A 24,578-nucleotide genomic window follows, 5' to 3' on the forward strand; every position below is an offset into this window, starting at 1 on the left:
AAGAGCTGTCAAAGGACACCAGAAACAAAATTGTATACCTGCACCAGGCTGGGAAGACTGAATCTGCAATAGGTAAGCAGCTTGGTTTGAAGAAATCAAATGTGGGAGCAATTATTAGGAAATTGAAGACATACAAGACCACTGATAATCTCCCTCGATCTGGGGCTCCACGCAAGATCTCACCCTGTGGGGTCAAAATGATCACAAGAACGGTGAGCAAAAATCCCAGAACCACACGGGGGGACCTAGTGAATGACCTGCAGAGAGCTTTGACCAAAGTAACAAAGCCTACCATCAGTAACACACTATGCCGGCAGGGACTCAAATCCTGCAGTGCCAGACGTGTCCCCCTGCTTAAGCCAGTACATGTCCAGGCCCGTCTGAAGTTTGCTAGAGAGCATTTGGATGATCCAGAAGAAGATTGTAAGAATGTTATATGGTCAGATGAAACCAAAATATAACTTCTTGGTTTAAAAAACTCATCTCGTCGTGTTTGGAGGACAAAGAATGCTGAGTTGCATCCAAAGAACACCATACCTACTGTGAAGCATGGGGGTGGAAACATCATGATTTGGGGCTGTTTTTCTGCAAAGGGACCAGGACGACTGATCCGTGTAAAGGAAAGAATGAATGGGGCCATGTATCGTGAGATTTTGAGTGAAAACCTCCTTCCATCAGCAAGGGCATTGAAGATGAAACATGGCTGGGGCTTTCAGCATGACAATGATCCCAAACACACCGCCCGGGCAACGAAGGAGTGGGTTCGTAAGTATTTCAAGGTCCTGGAGTGGCCTAGCCAGTCTCCAGATCTCAACCCCATAGAAAATCTTTGGAGGGAGTTTAAAGTCTGTGTTGCCCAGCAACAGCCCCAAAACATCACTGCTCTAGAGGAGATCTGCATGGAGGAATGGGCCAAAATACCAGCAACAGTGTGTGAAAACCTTGTGAAGACATACAGAAAACGTTTGACCTCTGTCATTGCCAACAAAGGGTATATAACAAAGTATTGAGAAACTTTTGTAGGTGACCAAATACTTGTTTTCCACCATAATTTGCTAATAAATTCATTAAAAATCCTACAATGTGATTATCTGGATTTTGTTTTCTCATTTTTTCTGTTATAGTTAAAGTGTACCTATGATGAAAATTACAGACCTCTCATCTTTTTAAGTGGGAGAACTTGCACAATTGGTGGCTGACTAAATACTTTTTTGCCCCACTGTACTTTCGTGTATTGATTTTAAGAAAGGCATTGATATTCATGGTTAGGTACACGTTGGAGCAACGACAGTCCTTTTTCGCGAATGCGCACCACATTGATTATATGCAACGCAGGACACGCTAGATAAACTAGTAATATCATCAACCATGTGTAGTTATAACTAGTGATTATGATTGAATGATTATTTTTTGTAAGATAAGTTTAATGCTAGCTAGCAACTTACCTTGGCTTCTTACTGCATTTGCGTAACAGGCAGGCTCCTCGTGAGGCAGGTGGTTAGAGCGTTGGACTAGTTAACCGTAAAGTAAGGTTGCAAGATTGAATCCCTGAGCTGACAAGGTAAAAATCTGTTGTTCTGCCCCTGAACAAGGCAGTTAACCCACCGTTCCTAGGCCGTCATTGAAAATAAGAATGTGTTCTTAACTGACTTGCCTAGTTAAATAAGGTGTAAAAATCAGCAAAATCGGCGTCCAAAAATACAGATTTCCAATTGTTATGAAAACTTGATATCGGCCCTAATTAATCGGCCATTCCGATTAATCGGTCGACCTCTATACATGACATAATGACGACACGTAACATTTTGCGCTGCACTTGCAACACAGCATTCCTAACCTAGCCCACAATGTCTGCTGTGTGGATCTAGCAGTCAACAAGTCTATCAGTCATTTGAAAGAGTAAGAGCATTTCAGCGAGACAACTCAAAGGTGAAATCCATGAACGCCAAGATAATGGAATTCTCATTGCCCTTGACAATCAACCGTTCTCTGTCGTGGGTGATGTTGGCTTTCGCGACTGGTCGAGCAATGGTACACACTACCAAGTGCGCTATTTTTCAGATGTGGCCCTACCGGAGTTACACCGTAATAGCGTCACTGCCACGGTTGAAGTCGGAAGTTTTCATACACCTTAGCCAAATACATTTAAACTCAGTTTTCTTCAATTCCTGACATTTTAATCCTAGTAAAAATTCCTGTCTTAGGTCATTTAGGATCACCACTTTATTTTAAGAATGTGAAATGTCATTTATTTCAGCTTTTCTTTCACATTCCCAGTGGGTCAGAAGTTTATATACACTCAATTAGTATTTGGTAGCATTGCCTTTAAATTGTTTACTTGGGTCAAACGTTTCGGGTAGCCTTCCACAAGCTTCCCACAATAAGTTAGGTGAATTTTGGCCCATTCCTCCTGACAGAGCTGGTGTAACTGAGTCCGGTTTGTAGGCCTCCTTGCTCGTTTTTTCAGTTCTGCCCACAAATGTTCTATAGGATGTGGTCAGGGCTTTGTGATGGCCACTCCAATACCTTGACTTTGTTGTCCTTAAGCCAATTTGCCACAACTTTGGAAGTATGCTTGGGGTCATTCTCCATTTGGAAGACCCATTTGCGACCAAGCTTTAACTTCCTGACTGATGTCTTGAGATGTTGCTTCAATATATCCACATCATTTTCCTTTCTCATGGTGCCATCTATTTTGTGAAGTGCACCAGTCCCTCCTGCAGCAAAGCACCCCCACAACATGATGCTGCCACCCCTTTGCCACCCTTTGGGATGGTTTTCTTTGGCTTACAAGCATCCCCCGTTTCCTCCAAACCATAACGATTGTCATTACGGCAGTCATTTTCATTACTCTTAGCAATGATTTAGGAATCCTTGTGAGTAAGTATTAGCTATGTAGCCACTTGTTGTTCGCCTATTGAAGTTGAACTTCAGTTCATGAAATTAAATAGCTAGCCAGCTACTTGACCCTGTTGCCCAAAGCTAACTTTAAGCAGCCAGGTAGCTTCATCTGGCTAGTGGGGCTCAACTGGAACATGTTATGTGTTGTGAAGCTAGCCACAATAAGGATTAGGCACAATAATGGAATTTGCGGTTTGCGTTCAAAATAAAAGTACCTATTTGAAAGTGACGCAGAAGGTCACAATTGGTTGAATCATGCCTTATTTAGACTAGATAATGTTAAACAAGGTTGGAATGTGAAGCAATCAAATGGGGTATCAGTCTACTCGGTGACACCCACAGAACACAACTTTGAAGAGTTTTTAGTAAAGGACCCTGGGACTAAACACCTCCCTCTGCAACTGGGTCCTTGACTTCCTGACATGCCACCAGGTGGTAAGGGTAGGCAACATGTCTGCCATGCTGATCCTCAACACTGGGGCCCTTCAGGGGTGTGTATTTAATCCCCTCCTGTACTCCCTGTTCACCCATGACTACGTGGCCAAACACAACTCCATTAACATTAACCCCATTAACATCGACGGGGCTGTAGTGGAGCGGGTTGAGCGTTTCAAGTTCCTTGGTGTCCACATCACCAATGATCTATCATGGTCCAAATGCATCAAGACAGTCGTGAAGAGGGCACAACAAAACCTTTCACCCTCAGGAGACTGAAAAGATTTGGCATGGGTCCTCAGATCCTCAAAGTTCTACAGCTGCACCATGGAGAGCATCCTGACTGGCTGCATCACCGCCTGGTATATGGCAACTGCTCGGCAACTGACCGTAAGGCGCTACAGAGGGTAGCATGTACGGCCCAGTACATCACTGGGGCCAAGCTTCCTGCCATCCAGGACCTATTTAATAGGCGGTGTCAGAGGAAAGCCCAAACAATTGTCAGTCACCCAAGTCAGAGACTGTTTTCTCTTTCACTGCACGACAAGCGGTACTGGAGCGCCAAGTCTAGGACCAAAAGGCTCCTCAACAGCTTCTATCCCCAAGCCATAAGACTGCTGAACAATTAATCAAATGGCCATTGGACTATTACATACACCCCCCTCCATTTGCTTTGTACACTGCTGCTACTCGCTGTTTATTATCAATGCATAGTCACTTTACCCCTACCTACATGTACAAATGACCTCTAACCTGTACACTGACTCGGTACCGGTACACCCTGTATCTACCTCGTATACCTCGTTATTGTTACTTTTTATAATTTTTTACTTTAGATTATATGGTCAATATTTTCTTAACTCTTCTTGAACTGCACTGTTGGTTAAGGGCTTGTAAGTAAGCATTTCATGTTAAGGTCTACATTTGTAGTACTCGGCGCATGTGATAAGTTTGATTGTATTTTACGCAAATAATAGCGTTGTAGCTCTTATCGCATGACTGTGACTGTTAAAATCACCTCCCCAGTCATCCTGTTGTGTGTATTGACATTCACATTGCACTGTACAGCTTTACCGAAAGATTGGGGATCAATGAAATGGGCTATCAGTCTACTCAATACCCAAGATATTTTTTCCCAATGTCCTCAGACTCTAAAACATCTACGCGGTATTGTTTTCCTCGTGAATGGTGTTCAATACACATAAGTTGACAAAAAATGTGGCTCATATCAGTTGTTTCAGAGTTCCTCAATAAGAGTTACGACGCTAATGTTCTCTGGGTGTCACTGAGTAGACTGATGCCCCATGTCATTGATCCACAATCCACAGGTAAGGCTGTACAGTGAAATAAGCCCCGAATGCAATTCTAAAGTGTAATCCATTCAGTGTGATTCCAACAGATTTTGGTCAAATTAACAAATTATTGTCTTTTGTTGATTTTATATAATATTCCAACCTCGTTTAGCATGATCTATTAAATGATGGCATAATTCTACTATTTGTATTAATTTGCATCACTGTCAATGACACAATCTTATTTTGAAGGCTAACTGCAAAGTCTACTGTTGTGGCTAATTCTTATTGTGGCTAACTTCACATAGATGGATCCAACCACCATTATTCAAATAAGAACGGTCTTATAAATTAGGGTTATTTTAGACGATGACACCTAGCTATATAGTTAGCCAGCTATAGCTACTGAAACAGATGACGTTTTGCTATGTTTTTGGGGAAGAACATTGTCGGCATCCATGAGCTAGCTAGCTTTATTTTTATGACCAGCACAGTAGGTGGGCGAGACAAGTTTACCCGCATCATCGCATAAGTATCGATGAATCGGTGTGACACATGAAATACGAGTGAATGGTGTAATAATTACGTAAAAATATATGAACGCCTTTTAATTATTATGTGATGTGCAGTCATATTCAGGTCCTGATTGTTCAACAAGCTTATTTGACACGTCAAAGCCTCAAACGGCGTATCTCCATAGAAATCCTGTTTGAGAATGAAAAGACTGAACAAATGAACAAGGAAAAAGCTCGGCAAGTAAGTGAAAAATAGGTTTTGACTGCGTTTTACTGGTAGTGGGGACATACGTAAATGGCAACAAAATACCTTCTGATCAGTGTGTGTGTGTGTGTGTAGCCTTTATTTAACTAGGCAAGTCAGTTAAGAGAAATTCTTATTTACAATGGCAGCCAAACCCGGACGATGCTGGGCCAATTGTGCGCCGCCCTATGGGACTCCCAATCACGGCCGGATGTGATACAGCCTGGATTTGAACCAGAGAGTGTAGTGACGCCTCTTTCACTGAGATGCAGTGCCTTAGACCGCTGCATCAATGTGTGTGTGTGTGTGTTAACTGTACTAGAATGGTTAAAAGGCTGCTAAAATGTTAAATATCGGTTATCTGTAGTGATTTCTTTGGGGGGGGGGGGCAAGGAAACTATCTGGTATCAGGCAACAATGTCATATCAGTGCATCACTAGTTGAGAGTTAAGAAACTCTTGGTGATCGTTGAACTCATTTTGTGTTTTGATTGTGAGTCTAGTATCTGTCCAGCACTTTGAGATATCAGCTGATGTACGAAGGGCTATATAAAAAATACATTTGATTTGAAATTTGATTGATTTGAATTGTGTTTTGGTGGTTGTGGCCAAGCTGAAGTTACAGCCTTATTTTCATTTGGATGATTCTCTCACTGGTTTCAGGCTCCCACCCTTTAGCCAGAGGTGGCTTATGGAACCACTTGCATCATCAGAGTATCTTGGAAGCTTTCCTGAATATTTTATGCTATCTTAACAGTGCAGCTTTATGGAGGAGTTTCTCACATCCCTACCTGAGGGTAGTGAGCAATACTTAAAAAAAATTTAAAAAAGTTTTATTCACATTGAGAATACACATTGACACCCACGTGCATAAACACCCACGTGCATAAACACCCACGTGCATAAACACCCACGTGCATAAACACACACACACACACACACACACACACACACACACACACACACACACACACACACACACACACACACACACACACACACACACACACACACACACACACACACACACACACACACACACACACACACACCCCTATGCCTTCATTCACGAACCAGAACTAGCATGCTTACCAGTGCACATGGGAGACTAGCTCCTTCTCACATACACAGGCAGTGTCTGTTGTATCCCAAATGGCACCCTATTCCCTACACGGTGCACTACTTTTGACCAGAACTCTATGGGCCCTAGTCAAAAGTAGTGCACTATTTGGGGAATAGGTTTCCAGTTGGAATGTAGACCGTAACAAAAGCTGGGATTCTTCATTTCCACGTGCAGGGTTGTGGTTGTTGTTGGGGGTAGGGTGTCTGGGTGTGCATGTTCTCAGAGCACAGGGAACTGTCTCATGATAGTGATTCGGAGAAAAAGGGCCCTCCGGGAGAGGAGGATGACATGCCAAACAAGGTTACACGCATACCACTTAGAATAACGCCATGCATTAGGATTGAATACTTAGTAGCATGTTAGTGTGGCTGTTCAAACAGAGCCTCTGTCTGTTTTCTCAACCCCTGGTCTAAGATACTGTTGTCCTGTCAGTTGGTATGGAGCTGTGCAATGTTAAACCAAGTAAGCGGTCATGATTTGGTTAGTTGTCTATGTCACCGGCTCGTTTTGAGAACCATCTGAGGAGATTTTATAATGCCAGGGGTGCCTGATACAACAGTGGCGTTCCAAAACTGTTCACCAACATGCACACATTGTCACCAACATGCACACATTGTCACCAACATGCACACATTGTGAAGTACCTTAACATTTTCTCCTGTTTTTCTTTTTTCCCTTCCCTCCACCCCTGTCTTTACCAGTGTGCCCAAGGACTGTGAGAGCTCCTTGAGGAGACTCCAGGCACACAACACCTCACACGTACTGACATCCAGATGATGCTGGAGGTGCAAGAGGAAAGAGCAGCAGGAAACTTCAGCCGGAAAGAGCGCGTCAAGAAGGAGCGGGACGAGGCAGGCCCGGACAGTGGCCGAGCCAATAGCAACACTAACCCCTCCTCTAATAACCACAACGCCGCCCTCGCCGGCACAGGCCACAGGAACCCCCGGGCCAAGGCCACACCCTCGGCCAGCCCGCACCAGCACTTGACTCCGCCCTCTGTCTCCCTGGGATCGCCGTCAATGCATTCCAGCAATCCCAAAGTGAGGAACTCCCCATTGGCTAACACGCAGAGGTGAGCTGGGTCCTTGTCTGCTACTATGTCTCTCTCTTGGCTCTTTTAAAACAGGGGTACAAATCAACTTTTAAGGACAAATTATCCTCCGCTCCTGGGGCGCTCCTCGGGCCACAGGTTGTACATCCGTGCTTGATAACCTGTCAATCCCGCTGCGCAATGAAAGAGTTTGAATGCCTCCCACGTTGCCTCAAAAGCAAACGGGCGGCGTATCTCAGAAGATTGCTGTATCATCTCAGCGTGGTTCTTGAGATGTTTAGCAGTTCTCCGGGACAGTCACTGCAATAAAGACGACCTAGAATGAACCTTTTGTCCTTCTCTGATTTAAGACCACCGTGTTAACTGCCGTGCCATCTGACTCTCTGTTCTGTGTTGTAGTTATAGCGTGGTATTTATTGAATCCTGCCGAGCAGTTGGATCGGCGTCCTCCGCTCCTAAACCTGCTAAGAGGCCAGGCGAGCTCAGATCTATCAGATCTGGCATCCTGTATGAGGTTACACGACGACCAGACTTGATGAACTACTCTGGCCTGTTAAAGCTTAATCTAGTGCAGCAGGTCCTGGCGTGAGGGCGTGAGCCCTGGAACAGTGACCTGAGTGTCTCCACCCTGCAGCTGCCTCTCTGCCAGCCCATCCCGGCCTGGCCCGTGCTGACTCAGGCCCTCTGGGACTAGTATAAAGGCTGCAGCTGCACTGCCAAAGCCCTGCTGGGGCCCGTCTCACAGTAGGCACGCCGGCCATATTGGCTCAATGTTTGGCTTCGGATCCATATTGGCTCCGGTTTTGGCCGCAAGGCCATTTTGGCTAAGTTTTTAGGAGAGTGCTAGGGCTTATGTTTCACTGCTTTTCTGGAAAGGGAGGCCTGGTAGGGTCCTGTTTGTAGATTGTTGTGACTCCCATTGAGTGCAGTCAACTATTTTCGATCTGTCCCTGGAATTTTAGCCCAATGCAGTGGTCATGCTGAACCTCGTACCACCAGCAAAGGATTCCGGCAGTTCTCGAGCTACATTAGTGTGTCGTCAGACCAGAGACGTAAGAGGAAGGCTGCAAATTCCATGAACTAAGTAGACCAGACCCAGGTGCTATTGCATTGGTGTCTATAGAAGACACATCCAGTTAAGTAGACTGGAACTGACAATTCTTTTTCAATGCCCGAGTGAACCATCTTCATTTATCCACCATCTTTGGTCAGACTACCTGTTCCGTATCTGTTGTGCTTCCCTGTGTTCTACTTCCCGTTTCTCCTCCAACTTCATCGAGCAGCCCCCTTTTTCCCCCTGTTTTGTCCATGTGTAACTGGTCTCCATGGCAATGGGGCGAGTTGTGTTCCTGTCTCGAGGTTTCAGCCCAGCACAGGGAGAAATAAGGCTGTGTACTAGTGCCTATTTTTAACAAGGCACCGATTTATATATTAACACCCCCCCTCCACCTCCCCTGCTGTTCCCAACTCTGTCAACAAAGAATGGGTGAGGACTGGAGGTGGCCCTGTTTTTAATCACTCACCTGCGTGCGTCATGCCTTCCCAACCAGGATCTGGGCTGTGTTCATGAGGGCACGCAACAAAATGTTTCAGTCCATTTTCTAACGCATTGGTGCCTAATGAACATGACCCAGCTGCTGGTTTAAGACTGATGCTCTCTCAGGGCGGGGAGCTGCCTTGAGCCTCCCTCAGCCTGATAACGACGGTGGTTCGATGTAAATAATGGGTGTATTAGTTTCTACTATTAAGCGCATGTGATTAGACTTGCTTGTATTTTTTCCTTTTTTTGTTTGTTGAGATCAGCAATTGCATATGGTTTGATTTTCACCGACTAACTCTGGTTGTCTTTCCTCTCCATCAGCAGTCCCAAACAGAAGCAGGAGGCCATGGTGCGCTCCCCACCCGTCATGTCTCCCTCCAGCGCCGCCCAGATGGACTCAAAACTGCCCAATCAGGGAAAGCCGGGGGGCGCGGGCAGCCAATCGCAGCCCTCGCCCTGTGACCCCAAAGTTCTAGGCCCTAAGGGGCCCGTAGGGAGCCTGGGACTAAAAAACGGACAAGGCCTGAATGCAGGCAACGGGGCCAAGGGCAAAATGAAGAGGGAAAGAAGCACTTCGTTGGAGTCGTTTGAGCATCGTGACACTGGGACGAACAACAACGAGGGGGACCAGAAAGGTAAGGCCGAGCCCCTCCCCTACAACTAGTGATGGAGCCATCGACAGGTTTAAGTCTGTCAACCTAAAAGAATGCTTTTGATATGGAAGACGGGGTAATGATCAACATCCCATGGCACCTACAGTATCACTACTATCATAATAGTCTCATGGGGTCCGATTCAGAGTTCAGATAAGCACATGCTACTCTTACTGTCATTTTCTCCAGAATCTCAAGGCAGATTATTGTCCCCGAGTGAAAATGACTGTTCATACGAAATAGTAAGAAAGTCCCGTTGAAAACCAGCATTTTCTTTTCACGTTCAACATCACCTTGTTCTCAACGGTACGCCGGGACTTCAACTAGTCAGAGGGGTGAACTCAAAGCGTCAAAATACAAGGACTGGGTCTAGGATGTTGAGGTGTGAATTATTAACTCATGATATGGAGTTGTCTGAGTGGGCTTTGTGACAGATATAGAGTTGTGTCCTTATAAAATGGCTCCCAGGCTTATCTGGCATGTCACGATGGCCCCCAGGACCCCACAGGGAATGTCATTAGTCACACTATTCTTGGTAGCTTTCGCCCTAGTAAGAGGAGGAACACACACACACATATACACACACACACACGCTCCGTGTGTGTGTGTATATATGTGTGTGTGTGTGTGTGTGTTCCTCCTCGGGGCTGGCTATAGTGCTGCATTAAGACATCCACAACCCCGTTTATCTCCTGGTGGAAGAAACTCTGTGAAGGCTGGAGCCTTGGAAGAAACCATCTCACTGTGTTCAAGGGGGTGTCCAGTCATTTTTCCCTTTAGTATTTCTATTTCACTGAGACATCTGGTGGTTACTACTGAGATTGCTGTTACTGAGCGGGATCTGGTTCTACGTCTTTCATGATATGAAATCATATAAATGTGAACAGAATTTTTCTTTTGGTATTGAGTCTACCACAACTAGATATTTTAGAGATGAATGAAAATGACAGTGGGGTAAATTGTAAAAGCATGTGAAAAGAAATGGGAATGGGTGTAGTGTATATGAATAAAACACACGCTCCCAGAATACCTCTCCGGACACGTCAGTATGATTGCTTAGTGTTAATGTAGGTAATTGTTGATTTAATTGACATGCTTTAGGTGTGTGCCAGTGGCCATTTGTTTGTGGCATGCGCGTCTATTGATGTAGCATGTGGATCATTCTGCACAGGGAGCTTCCACTGTAACGTGCGCACACACACACACACACACACACACCGCCTCATAAAGCTTTCAGGCTCTTGGCCTCGAGGCCTGCAGTGCACTGCTCACAGCTGCTTGCCTGGAGGTGCCCACGGGTTTGGGTCTGGCGATAGGGACAGAAGGTTCTGTAGTTCTGAAAGTGAGTGGTTTGGTGTGTCGACAGTGCACACTCCTAGTGATGTGAGACTGACTTCATTTTAAAAGTATACGTACAATGTCAGACCGGGAGCTGTTGTAGGGACGCAGATTAAACCTCGTCCTGGACTAAAAGTACTTAGACTTATTGGAGAGCCTCCATTAAGCACGCTGCTTAATCTGGGTCAGGGAAACCGGCCTTTAAAGTTCCAAATGCTATCCTAAATTAGTGACTGTTTGTGCACGTTTGGTTGTCGACATGTAAGACTTTGGGGTAAGAGGTAAGGGTCATATTCGGTTGGCACCGAAAACACTCAAAAATGGAGTGAAATGGGGCTGTACGATCTGAACACTTGTTTTTGTTTTCCGTTGCACAACGTTTTGCCTCATGAACACAACCCAGGCCTCCCCCAGTGTCCCGCTGGGCTCCCTGTGATTGTTGTCTGTTTTAAAAGACACCGGGCTAAATAATTTACACCCAGTCTCTCTCTCTCTCTTAGAGATCAATCAGGCGCGCCCACTTTACCCTAACATGCCTCACAGGCAGCTCGTCTCCCTCCACCCATTGGCCCGCTGAGAGCATTGATCTGAACTAGTGAATAGTCAACACGTTATTTGGTCGTAATGTGCTTAATGCTGTCGCCTAGCCTGGCCCCAGGTCTGTTTGTGCTGTTACAGCCAACTCATATCGTCATTGTCCATAGGATTTAGCAAGGCAGCACAAACGGATCTGGAACCAAGCAATGAATGCTGCATCACATTATTGTAAACCCATCAAACACCAGCTAGGCCCAAATGTGTTGTTCAATTACCTTCACATGTCCATGACAATCAGTAAGTTGTAATGAGTACAGCTTTATAGGTGTGCTTGATTGACACTAGCCAGACTTAGCTCCTTCATCTCTCTCTCTCTGGTGTAGAGCTGGGCAGCCGAGCCAAGAGGCTGTGTGTAGCTGAGCGGCGGCAGCCCTACAGTGGAGCGGACTGGTGCTCTGGGGGCGAGAGTGACGAGGAAGACCCAGGGTTCTTTAGTAAGTACTGTAGCTACCTGGTCAACTGGTACCAGATCTGTTTGTACAGTCTTACCAACTCCTATGGCCACTGCCACAAACAGTCCTCTGGCAGCGTTTACACAGGCAGCCCAATTCAGACCTCTTTTTCACGAATTGATCATCTGACCAATCATCTGACCAAAACATATGATGTGAGGAGATCTGATGTGACTGGTCAAAAGACCTGTGTAAACGCAGCCAAACAGATCTGGGACCAGACCAGTGAACTGGGGTTGGGAAGGAACAGAAGCGTGATTTGCTCTGCGTGCTCCCCATGGCCCTGCTACATCAGATTACACAGGCCTAATGATCTGGTGTCAAGCGTCTCCGTGTAGGAGTGCTGATCTAGGAGCAGTGTAGCTTTTTAGATCACAGTGAATAAGACTACATGGACAGCGAGGAACTGATTCTACTCGGAGACGCTTCATACTGTATATCTCATCTGAATAGTTTGTATTTATTGCAGGTTGTATTTATTGCAGTGAACACATATCTGTTCTCACAGCGCTCCCGGAGAAATGTTTTAACGTCTAAGGAACCACATACAGCGATATTTTGAGATGCACAATGGAGACAACCAGACCATCATGGTCTGGTCCATAGTGTTCTCTCATTCTCACCTCTACTTCCTGTTTCTCTCCCCAGACTGCAATTTGATAGAGATGAAGCCTTTGGACTCCAACAACGCGCTCAGCTCGGCCACGTCGACACACAATACCGTTGGAGGGCAGAGCATGGAGCTGGGCGGCAGCGGTCCCAAGCCCGGGTCAAAGGTTGTGTACGTCTTCACCACAGAGATGGCCAACAAGTAAGCTAGCTCTGGCTGTGTGTTTGTATGGTTGATTGGTCATTGTTCATGATCTGTACTTTTAAAGTATACCACACACTGAACTCTCTCTCCGGATTTAACAATGGTGGAAACTCCCTCAGGCCAATGCTTCTTTGACCAATCCGATGCTTTTAAATCTGACAAGGAGGGTGCTAGTTCACACTTCTGGAGAAAGGTGGAGACTAGTGAATGCATTCAAAATGAAGTGAAGTCACCTGATGGAAACCTTAGTGTTGGGTGTTGTCCCCTTCCATCCTGACTCTTCCGGGAGATCTAGCCAGTTCCCTGTCTCTGACCCGTGCACTACCATCTCCTCCTCACACACCCTTTACCCCGCACACACCCTGGTGTGCCCTGAGGAGTCTAGCCAGCCATCTGGTCATTGTGTTCTGCCGGTCACTGACAGACTGGCTGTGAATAATGACAGAGGGTCACCCAAACTCCGGGCTGTCCCCTAGTGGGGTGGTCCCATTTGATTGACAAGTGAAGATGACAAGCTCCCCCCCCGCCACTTATCTGCCCTGAGTAGCCCAGCCAACCCCCGGGTCAGTGTGTTCTGCCTGTCTCAACCTCTGTATGCTCGGCTATGAAAAGCCCACTGACATTTACTCCTGAGGTGCTGACCTGTTGCACCCTCTATAGCCACTATTTTTTTGACCCTGCTGGTCATCTAAGAACGTTTGAACATCTCGAAGAACAATCTAGCCTTAATTGCTATGTATTATTTTATTCTCCACCTGGCACAGCCAGAAGAGGACTGGCCACCCCTCAGAGCCTGGTTCCTCTCTTGGTTTCTCGAGAGTTCCCTGCCTTTCTAGGGAGTTTTTCATAGTCACTGTGCTTCTACATCTGCGTCGCTTGCTCTTTGGGGCTTTAGGCTGGGTTTCTGTATAAGCACTTTGTGACATCTGCTGATGTAAAAATGACTTTATAAATGCATTTGATAGATTGATGAGGAGAGATGGACAACAGGAGGCCCTGCCACTCGCCCCTAACCATGGAACGCTCAACTGTTTAGTTCACCTGTGTAGTTCAACTGGCTATTACTGATTTATAGTTGCTTGAACTCCCGCCCACAGGCATTCCAATTCAGATGTTTTGCCCAATCATTGGCAAAAGAGCTGATATGACTCGTCAGAAGACTGATTAGTAGGATTGAATCCTTGAGCTGCAGTGAACGGAGGACTCCTTCCTCGTTGGGGTTTTACGGTGGTGTGCATACCAGTATTGGGTGCATTGCCACCACCTTCCGGGCTGGAATGTTATGAGATGGATGGAGGTGTTCTAGATTCTGCACTCCAGTCTACATGAATGGAAGAAGTAGTTGGAGAGAGTAATTGAGGCCGCTGTGGCTTTTTCGCAGACTGGTGATTATGGTTTCTGATCGTCTTGAGGGTTCTTCGTGGTGATTGCTGATTGAAACCAAGTATAGATGCCTTCCCTTTTCATCTTCTGTCCATTACTTTTGCCATTTGTCTGGGATTCTGAGGAGTGAACCAAGGCCCAAGGACTATGCTAAGCAGATGTATTTAAAGGCCCATGATTTCACCATGCAGTAACTTAGTTAACAGAACAATAAGAGCTTTTTCCCTCCCCACTCAGACCACTCCCAGACAGTCCTGGCTAAATCCTTGCTTGAGAAATTGCCCTTTGCTAAGAAGGAGTTTTTTTTGTTTCTTTTTGATCGTTTTCTTTTTATTTTATTTTATTTATTTTTTATTTTATTTCACCTTTATTTAACCAGGTAGGCTAGTTGAGAACAAGTTCTCATTTGCAACTGCGACCTGGCCAAGTTAAAGCATAGCAGTGTGAACAGACAACACAGAGTTACACATGGAATAAACAATTAACAAGTCAATAACACAGTAGAAAAAAAGAGTCTATATACAGTGCCTTGCGAAAGTATTCGGCCCCCTTGAACTTTGCGACCTTTTGCCACATTTCAGGCTTCAAACATAAAGATAAAACTGTATTTCTTTTGAAGAATCAACAACAAGTGGGACACAATCATGAAGTGGAACGACATTTATTGGATATTTCAAACTTTTTTAACAAATCAAAAACTGAAAAATTGGGCGTGCAAAATTATTCAGCCCCTTTACTTTCAGTGCAGCAAACTCTCTCCAGAAGTTCAGTGAGGATCTCTGAATGTTCCAATGTTGACCTAAATGACTAATGATGATAAATACAATCCACCTGTGTGTAATCAAGTCTCCGTATAAATGCACCTGCACTGTGATAGTCTCAGAGGTCCGATAAAAGCGCAGAGAGCATCATGAAGAACAAGGAACACACCAGGCAGGTCCGAGATACTGTTGTGAAGAAGTTTAAAGCCGGATTTGGATACAAAAAGATTTCCCAAGCTTTAAACATCCCAAGGAGCACTGTGCAAGCGATAATATTGAAATGGAAGGAGTATCAGACCACTGCAAATCTACCAAGACCTGGCCGTCCCTCTAAACTTTCAGCTCATACAAGGAGAAGACTGATCAGAGATGCAGGCAAGAGGCCCATGATCACTCTGGATGAACTGCAGAGATCTACAGCTGAGGTGGGAGACTCTGTCCATAGGACAACAATCAGTCGTATATTGCACAAATCTGGCCTTTATGGAAGAGTGGCAAGAAGAAAGCCATTTCTTAAAGATATCCATAAAAAGTGTTGTTTAAAGTTTGCCACAAGCCACCTGGGAGACACACCAAACATGTGGAAGAAGGTGCTCTGGTCAGATGAAACCAAAATTGAACTTTTTGGCAACAATGCAAAATGTTATGTTTGGCATAAAAGCAACACCCTGAACACACCATCCCCACTGTCAAACATGGTGGTGGCAGCATCATGGTTTCGGCCTGCTTTTCCTTCAGCAGGGACAGGGAAGATGGTTAAAATTGATGGGAAGATGGATGGAGCCAAATACAGGACCATTCTGGAAGAACCTGATGGAGTCTGCAAAAGACCTGAGACTGGGACGGAGATTTGTCTTCCAACAAGACAATGATCCAAAACATAAAGCAAAATCTACAATGGAATGGTTCAAAAATAAACATATCCAGGTGTTAGAATGGCCATGTCAAAGTCCATACCTGAATCCAATCGAGAATCTGTGGAATGAACTGAAAACTGCTGTTCACAAATGCTCTCCATCCAACCTCACTGAGCTCGAGCTGTTTTGCAAGGAGGAATGGGAAAACATTTCAGTCTCTCGATGTGCAAAACTGATAGAGACAGACCCCAAGCGACTTACAGCTGTAATCGCAGCAAAAGGTGGCGCTACAAAGTATTAACTTAAGGGGGCTGAATAATTTTGCACGCCCAATTTTTCAGTTTTTGATTTGTTAAAAAAGTTTGAAATATCGTTCCACTTCATGATTGTGTCCCACTTGTTGTTGATTCTTCACCAAAAATACAGTTTTATATCTTTATGTTTGAAGCCTGAAATGTGGCAAAAGGTCGCAAAGTTCAAGGGGGGCGAATACTTTCGCAAGGCACTGTACATTGTGTGCAAAAGGCATGAGGAGGTAGGCGAATAATTACAATTTTGCAGATTAACACTGGAGTGATAAATGATCAGATGGTCATGTACAGGTAGAGATATTGGTGTGCAAAAGAGCAGAAAAGTAAATAAATATAAACAGTATGGGGATGAGGTAGGTAAAATTGGCAGCGGCAGTGATCGGTTAGCTGCTCAGATGTTTGAAGTTGGTGAGGGAGATAAGTCTCCAACTTCAGCGATTTTTGCAATTCGTTCCAGTCACAGGCAGCAGAGAACTGGAACGAAAGGCGGCCAAATGAGGTGTTGGCTTTAGGGATGATCAGTGAGATACACCTGCTTGAGCGCGTGCTACGGGTGGGTGTTGCCATCGTGACCAGTGAACTGAGATAAGGCAGAGCTTTACCTAGCATGGACTTGTAGATGACCTGGAGCCAGTGGGTCTGGCGACGAATATGTAGCGAGGGCCAGCCGACTAGAGCGTACAGGTCGCAGTGGTGGGTGGTATAAGGTGCTTTAGTAACAAATTGAGAACATTCACATTAAGGTACCTAATTGTTACCCCGAAAAAAAAAATACCTGTTCGCATTGGAACTTGTTTAATGTCTTCAGTGGGTATTGTTCACAATTGTGCTCAATATATGACTTTGATGATCGGCTTCAATTATTCATTTATTAACCTGATTTTGAAATGGGCCTCTTCCACCTGTTGCCTGTTTGAAACGCATGCGCACACACCTACTCATGAGTGTGCTCCGCTATCTGCAGGGCGGCTGATGCGGTCTTCACAGGCCACTCGGACAACATCATTGCCTTCCACATGAACAACAACTCCAACGGCAAGGGCAACAAGCCCCATCTACCTGTGGTAAGTCTAACCCACTTCAGTACAAAAACCACGTTTAACGAGCCTATTATTTATCATACCATTTGGGGAATCATCGAAATCGGCCATTTTGCCGTTATCAGACCATTTGCATTGTGCCCCTTGTTGGTCTGGTAATATAATGTTATATAACAATGTTAAAACTTTAAGCATGTTTCGGACAATGTTATGATATTTGTCCAACTCAAAATAATTATGCACCCTGGCATGCTTTGATAAGCCTCTCGATGTGTACGTGTCAGTGAGCAGGGACTTTTGGTAACCCCACCAACCCCTCTCTTGCCCTCACCCTGTGTTGTAGAATAATCAGATGGGACCCCCGCGGGGTGACTCCAAGCAGCTGAGTGGAGCCCCCCAGCAGCAGTCATCTCACCCTTCTGACCAGAACCACCAGCAAGCCTCCAAAGCACCTCCACCAGGCCAACAGCAGCCAGCAGAGGCCCAGCCTCAGGGGGCCAAGCCTGGGAGCTTCCTCCAGGACGTGGCCGCCTCTGGAGGCATGGACTCTAAGAGTGGAAGCCCCCAGAACGGCACGCCCCACGACGCTAACAGCAACCCTGGAGGGACACCCGGCCACCAGACCCCTTCTGGGGCATCCCAACAGGGCTTCCCCTCTCTGGACCTTCCCAATGGCGCTGACGCAAAACTTACGGCCCAGCAGCAGCAGCTGGCACACGAGCTGATGTCCAGCATGGGGGACAACTCTGAGGGCCTGTCCCAGGAGCAGCTGGAGCACCGCGAACGCTCCCTGCAGACGCTACGGGACATCCAGCGCATGCTCTTCCCCGATGACAAGGAGTTATCCCTCAAAGACATGGTAGCCATGGGGCAGGGCAACCCAGGCGGGCCTCCTGGGCCCAACTCCGGCATGATGGAGGGGGGGCCCAAGAAACCTGGGGAACAGGGCCCCCTCCAGGCCATGATGGCCCAGTCCCAGAGCCTGGGGAAGCCTGGAGGCCCTGTTGGGCCCCGGCCCGATGGCACTCCATTTGGGCCCGGAGGCCTCAGAGACATGTCATTCTCCCCGGACGAGCTGGGGCCTCCGCCTCCTGGACCGCCTATGAATTCTCACGGAGGGCCTGGCGGTGAGCACGGGGATCACACAGGGATGAACCCGGAGCAGATGGCATGGCTGAAACTGCAGCAGGAGTTCTACGAGGAGAAGAAAAGGAAGCAGGAGCAGATGCAGCACCGGGGACCCATGGGCGACATTATGATGCACCAACAAGGCCCCCGGGGCCCCATGATGCGCGGGCCCCCGCCTCCCTACCAGATCAATTCAGCTGGGGAGATGTGGGGCCCCGAGCACTTCCCAGAGCAGATGAGCATGGGACCCCGGGGCCCCATGCATCCCCACATGCAGAGGATGCCCGGCAGCTTCCCTCCTGGCATGATGAACCCGGGTATGGAGGGCGGCCCCAACCCCAGGGGGCCCCGGCCTGGAATGAATTGGCCCGACGACATGGGACCCAACATGGGCGACGGCAGGGGCTTCCTGCCCGGACAGGGGCCGTTTGTAGGGCCGGGGGGTCGGGTGGAGAGGTTCCCCAACCCACAGGCAGTGCAGGAGGCCATGTTCCAGCAGGGCATGGGGGGTGACAAGCAGGGCATGGGGCTGCCACCGGGCATGATCATGGAGATGAACAGGATGATGGGGGGAAACGGCCCCCGGGGGCCAATGGACGGCAACGGCCCTAACGGAGCAGGCATGATGTTTCCCAGAATGCCTGGCGATGTTGGCCCTATGAGCCCATCCTCCAGGATGGAGTTTGTCAAGGGCCTGGGCCGGGACATGGGCCCCGAGTTCAGCATTGGCCCTGGGAACATGAACATGGGGCCCAACCCCCAGATGATGCAGGCTAAGATGAGGGGGGAGCCTCCCATGATTATGAGCCCCGAGGAGATGATGAAGATGAGAGGAGGCTCCATGCCAGAGAACATGGGCCCTCAGAAGATGATGCAGGGGCCTCCCTTCCCTGACCAGGGGCACCACCCAGGGGACTTCAACATGGGCCCCAACCGCCACTTCCCGGGTATGGGGCCTCACGGGCCAGGGAACCCTAGGTGCCCCAGAGTCGAACCCCCCTTCGGCCCTGACCAGCGAGGACCCAACCACGGCGGCAACGGTCGCCTCAGTCACATGCCCCCCAACTCGGGCCCGCCTCCCAACCAGAGGAACATGGGGGGCCGCAAGGGTCCTCAGGACATCCAGGGCGGCCAGGCTAACTCACCCAACATCAACCCCCTCAAGTCCCCTACGCTGAGGCAGGTCCAGTCCCCCATGCTGGGCTCGCCCTCTGGGAACCTGAAGTCCCCCCAGACACCCTCCCAGTTGGCCGGCATGCTCCAGGGGACCTCGGCGGCGGCAGTGGCCGCGGCCGCTGCCTCCATCAAGTCTCCCCCCATGATGGGTTCGGCCGGAGCCTCTCCCGTCCACATGAAGTCACCCTCGCTCCCGGCACCCTCCCCAGGGTGGACATCGTCTCCCAAGCCCCCCATGCAGAGCCCAGGCATCCCCCAGAACAACAAGCAGCCCCCGCTCAGCATGGCCTCACCCAACATGATGGGCAACGTGGAGCAAGGTGAGTCCCAGTAGTTTCTCCTCTGTTAGCTTTCCATCAATTCAGTTCAGTAGATTGTGCTTTATCGACTGAATCTTGACTTGAGATCTGTGCTTTTAACTCGGACTCAGGCAATGGGAGATTTGTGTGAAAGCTTGAGTGTAATTAGGATTCAGCCCTACGTGTGCTCTGCATAAGACGATACAGTGGATATTTATGTTTCTGATCTCTCCCTCTTCTCTCACTCCCCTTCTCTTCCCTCCCCCTTTTCGTCATCCTCTCCCTCCCCTTCAGGAGGGAATGGTCCCACCACAGCACCCCCTTCCAGTAGTGCTTCCAGTCTTCCGTCTGGCAGCCCCTACGCCCTGCCCCCTGAGCCCACGATATCTCAGAACCCGCTGTCCATCATGATGTCACGCATGTCCAAGTTCGCCATGCCCACTTCCACGCCCCTCTACCACGACGCCATCAAAACGGTGGCGAGCTCGGACGACGACTCGCCACCGGCCCGCTCGCCGAACCTGCCACCCATGAACATGCCTGGTAAGAGCTCCAACATGCGGTTATATTTAGCATACAAACACACACAGCTGCACCAGAGAGGCAGCTGTTTAGACCAGGCCATTTTCCTATAACGCATCACAAATCATAAATACCTATACATATCTGTATCCAAATTTGCACCTTTCCAATTTTCTTCTACACATACCCCTGGAGCCTAGAACATTCACTATACTGAGGCGTAAGTGTATGCTTATAACTTCTCATGGGCAGGTGGGACGGTAGCTTCCCACCTGGCCCACATCCGGTGAAATTGCAGGGCAAGAGATTCAAACTACAGTATTATAAATATTTAACTTTCATAGACTCACAAGTGTAATACATCAAAATAAAGCTTCACTTCTTGTTAATCCAGCCGCTGTGTCAGATTTAAAAAAGGCAAACCATGCGATTATCTGTGGACAGCGCCCCACATACAAACAAACACATGAAAACATATTTCAACCAGGCATGGGCGACACGAAAGTCAAAAATAGCGATATAAAAAATGCCTTGCCTTTGATGATCTTCTTCTGTTGGCACTCCAAAAGGTCCCAGGTACATCACAAAAGGTCCATAAAAACTCAGTCATCAGTCAATAATCCACCAAGTTTCCCTCCATCAAAATGCACACAAAATAATTCCCAAACATTACTAAGAAACTTTTCCAAACAAGTCAAACAACGTTTATAATCAAACCTTAGGTACCCTAATACGTAAATAAACAATCAAATTTAAGACGGAGAATTCTTAGTCTTTACCGGAAGAAAAAAAACACAGAATGCGCTCTCGTCCTTGGTGTTTCGCCTGCCATATCAGTTCTGTTATACTTACAGATATAATTTTAACAGTTTTAAAAACTTTTGTGTTTTCTATCCAAATCTACCAATTATCCTAACTTCTGGGCCTGAGTAACAGGCAGTTTACTTTGGGCACGCTTTTCATCCGGACGTCAAAATACTGCCCCCTACCCAAGAGAGGTTAAGCATTTAATGTTTTTGTTCTTTGTTTTATGGTTTGAATGTAGTGATCTCACCCTGCCTTGTCTCTCTGCTGCCTCCTATAGGTATGGGAATGAACCACCACCCGGGCCACAACCGCATGATGGCTCCCACGTCACAAGGCCCCATGCCCGCTCTCAGCCCCATGGGCATGAACACCATGGGCTCCCAGCCCCTCTCCCACGGCATGCCTAACCAGATGCCCTCGCCCAACCCGATGGGGGGACCACACCAGGGGCCCATGGGGCCGGGCATGATGGGGCCTCACGGCATGATGATGCCTGGCGGGCAGGACCCAGGGATGGGCAACCCTCAGATGATACCTCAGGGCCGTATGGGCTTCTCCCACCGAGGCCAGGGATTCCCCCCTGGCCACTCTCCTCCTCAGCAGGTCCCCTTCCCCCACAACGGCCCCGGTCCCCAGGGTGGTTTCCCTCACGGCATGGGCTTCCAGGTGGAGGGGGGCCCCATGGGCCGAATGGGCAACATGGGCCCCGGTGGGGATCCGGGCGGCATGTGTAAACCCAACACCCCTGGAGGAGGCCAGGACTTCAACATGTTCAACAATGATAACGACCTCCACGAGGTCATGCGAACAGGAGCCACCGGAATGCCAGAGTTTGATCTCTCCCGGATTATCCCATCGGAAAAGCCCAGCCAGACTCTATCCTACTTCCCCCGCGGAGGCGATGGCCCGGGGGTGAAACCTCCTCACCCCTCCGGCCCCCAGGGCTTCCCTCCCCAGATGCAGGGAATGATGGTGGAGGGGAACCCCAGGATGGGGATACCCATGCAGGGGATGGGGGGTCCGTCGGGCCCTGGCCACATGGGGGGGCCCCAAGACATGCCAATGGGGAACCCTGGCCACAATCCCATGCGGCAGCCACACCCGGGACACCCCGGCTTCATGCCCCAGGGCATGATGGGACCCCAGCACCGGATGCTGTCGTCGGGGCAGCAGCCGGGCATGATGGGAGGACCTGGGCAGGGGATGATGCAGGTTAAAGAGAGGGGGGGGCCCATGTACAATCACCCGGGCCCCGTGGGCTCGCCCAACATGATGATGTCACTTCACGGCATGGGTGGCCCCCAGCAGACTATGATGATGCCGCCTCAGATGAGGCCTCGCGGCATGACAGGGGACATGGGCATGGGCTTCAACCCTGGTCCCGGAAACCCCGGGAACCTCATGTTCTGAGCTGCTACAGCAAAGTAGAAACTAAAGACCTAAACAAAGGAATACAAATGAGACTTGTGCTCTCTTAGGCGGTTGTTGTGTGGACTGGGGACACATACATTCACTCTGGCACATACTCACACATCCCGAGACACTTTTGGGCTGTTTTAGCAGTCTGTCGGGTGTGGTGGTGCAACTGCAGCGTGTTCCACTGAGGGGAAGGCGGATGTACACCATTTCAGAGGGGACTGATCTTTCTCTGTTTGGGGAAACGTAGAATGTACGGCACGAGTCTAAGCTCCGGTGTTCAACGGGCGGATAGGAAATGGGCCTCTTCATTAAAAACTCGAGGGATGACCCGGGACCAGAGGTCCGTAGTTGTACTGTTGTTATAAGAACAGCTAAACTACGAAATGTAAAGAACAATGAAGCAGTAAAAACACAATGAACTGAATGAACAGACAAAAAGGTCAGCGTTTTTTTTTTGTCTTTTGTTTTTTTTTCTCCATTTTTTGTCTGTATGTTTACATCTCATCTCATCACTACCCTCCACAGATTCAATGCTCTTTGTATTTGCGTACTGTAATTGTGTTGTTAAAGGGATTTTACTAGTGACTTCTAGTTTGTTTTCCCATCTTCTTTTGTAAAGGAGGGTGGGGGTGTGGAGAGGGGGGTGGGGGTAGGGTAGCCAAATGCCGCTGCAACTCCCACTCTGAAATGCTGTTTACCATGTAGGGGGGAGGGGGGGGGGGTCAAAGTATTTTAAAAACTGCATTTTCCTTTGTTACTCTACATGATATGCCAAACGATGACCTCATACAGATAATAGTATTATTAAAAGAAAGCACAAACACGATTTAACTGTAAAGAAAGCGTTTTCTTTTCTCCTGTTTTTGTAAAAAAAAAACACTTGGTAGGAGGGGTGATTCTCTGGCATACGCAGTGAGGTGCTGATGAGGCCTGGTTTAGAATTGGATATGGGTTTGGGGGGGGGAGATGATGTCTGTCACACCTCAAACCCCTCTCAGCCCTAACGGACAAACAGACGGCAGTAAGCAAAGCCTCTGCTCTCACCCTTCTAGGCTAGGAGTACAGAGAGGAGAAAGAAGAAGCAGCAGCCTTAACCATGTCTGGATTACTTGGAGGGGTGACCATGACATTTTGCAGATTTTTTTTAAAACAAAAATGTCACACAAAAAAACCCAACAGAAAATGAGGCCATGGGTTGTATCTGTGTCCCTGCCTCTCCTGTGTTAACACATTTGTCATGCGACTCCATTGAATTTGGTACAGGGCTGTGGTGTTGGAAGACAAATAAAATCTATTGTTTGGTATACAAGTGGCCTGTGTTGTGTCGTATACTGTTTTCCCCATGGCACACCAGTCAATCACACCTTTTGGAGTCGTAATCGATGCATGATTAATGTCATTTTCCATCAACTATACTGAAAAATCCTTTGTGTCGATTGCAATGGACCTCACACTGTATGGAGCAATGTGGCCACCTAGTGGAGAAACCCTGGTCAGTGGTGCTTACATCCCGTTCTTAGAGTTGCAGGGCCCAATGCCAACAACTCTCCTATTGTGGTACTCCACTCCAGTGGTTCTCGCTAACTTTTTGGGTTACTGTACCCCCAAGCACATTTTGTTCCCTGAAGTACCCCCCCGGGGCGGCAGCGTAGCCTAGTGCTTAGAGCGTTGGACTAGTAACCGGAAGGTTGCGAGTTCAAACCCCCGAGCTGACAAGGTACAAATCTGTCGTTCTGCCCCTGAACAGGCAGTTAACCCACTGTTCCCAGGCCGTCATTGAAAATAAGAATATGTTCTTAACTGACTTGCCTGGTTAAATAAAGGTAAAATAAAAATAAAAAAATTACATTTCACCAGTAAGCCTATGGTCTTTTGAGTCTCTTCGAGTATTCTCTGTGGATAGGCGAAGCACCCCCAGGGT

The 24,578-nt window shown here is 47.8% G+C and overlaps 1 protein-coding gene across 7 annotated transcripts in view; it reads left to right on the forward strand.

The window, feature by feature from the left end:
- The window catches only part of LOC118370153 (B-cell CLL/lymphoma 9 protein-like), a 109,853-nt gene extending 85,887 nt beyond the window's left edge, over positions 1-23,966 (forward strand). For all 7 annotated transcript variants that reach the window (XM_052499068.1, XM_052499070.1, XM_035754991.2 and 4 more), the window contains 8 exons: positions 7,211-7,581; positions 9,422-9,735; positions 12,012-12,122; positions 12,789-12,951; positions 17,231-17,330; positions 17,650-19,930; positions 20,204-20,452; positions 21,516-23,966. In XM_052499068.1, coding sequence (XP_052355028.1) covers positions 7,283-7,581; positions 9,422-9,735; positions 12,012-12,122; positions 12,789-12,951; positions 17,231-17,330; positions 17,650-19,930; positions 20,204-20,452; positions 21,516-22,648 — 4,650 coding nt within the window. In that variant the 5' untranslated portion in view covers positions 7,211-7,282 and the 3' untranslated portion in view covers positions 22,649-23,966. The remainder of the gene's footprint in view (positions 1-7,210; positions 7,582-9,421; positions 9,736-12,011; positions 12,123-12,788; positions 12,952-17,230; positions 17,331-17,649; positions 19,931-20,203; positions 20,453-21,515) is intronic.
- The last annotated feature ends 612 nt before the right edge of the window (positions 23,967-24,578 follow it).

This window comes from Oncorhynchus keta, chromosome 37, assembly GCF_023373465.1.
Source record: "Oncorhynchus keta strain PuntledgeMale-10-30-2019 chromosome 37, Oket_V2, whole genome shotgun sequence".
Classification (NCBI taxonomy): Eukaryota; Metazoa; Chordata; class Actinopteri; order Salmoniformes; family Salmonidae; genus Oncorhynchus; species Oncorhynchus keta.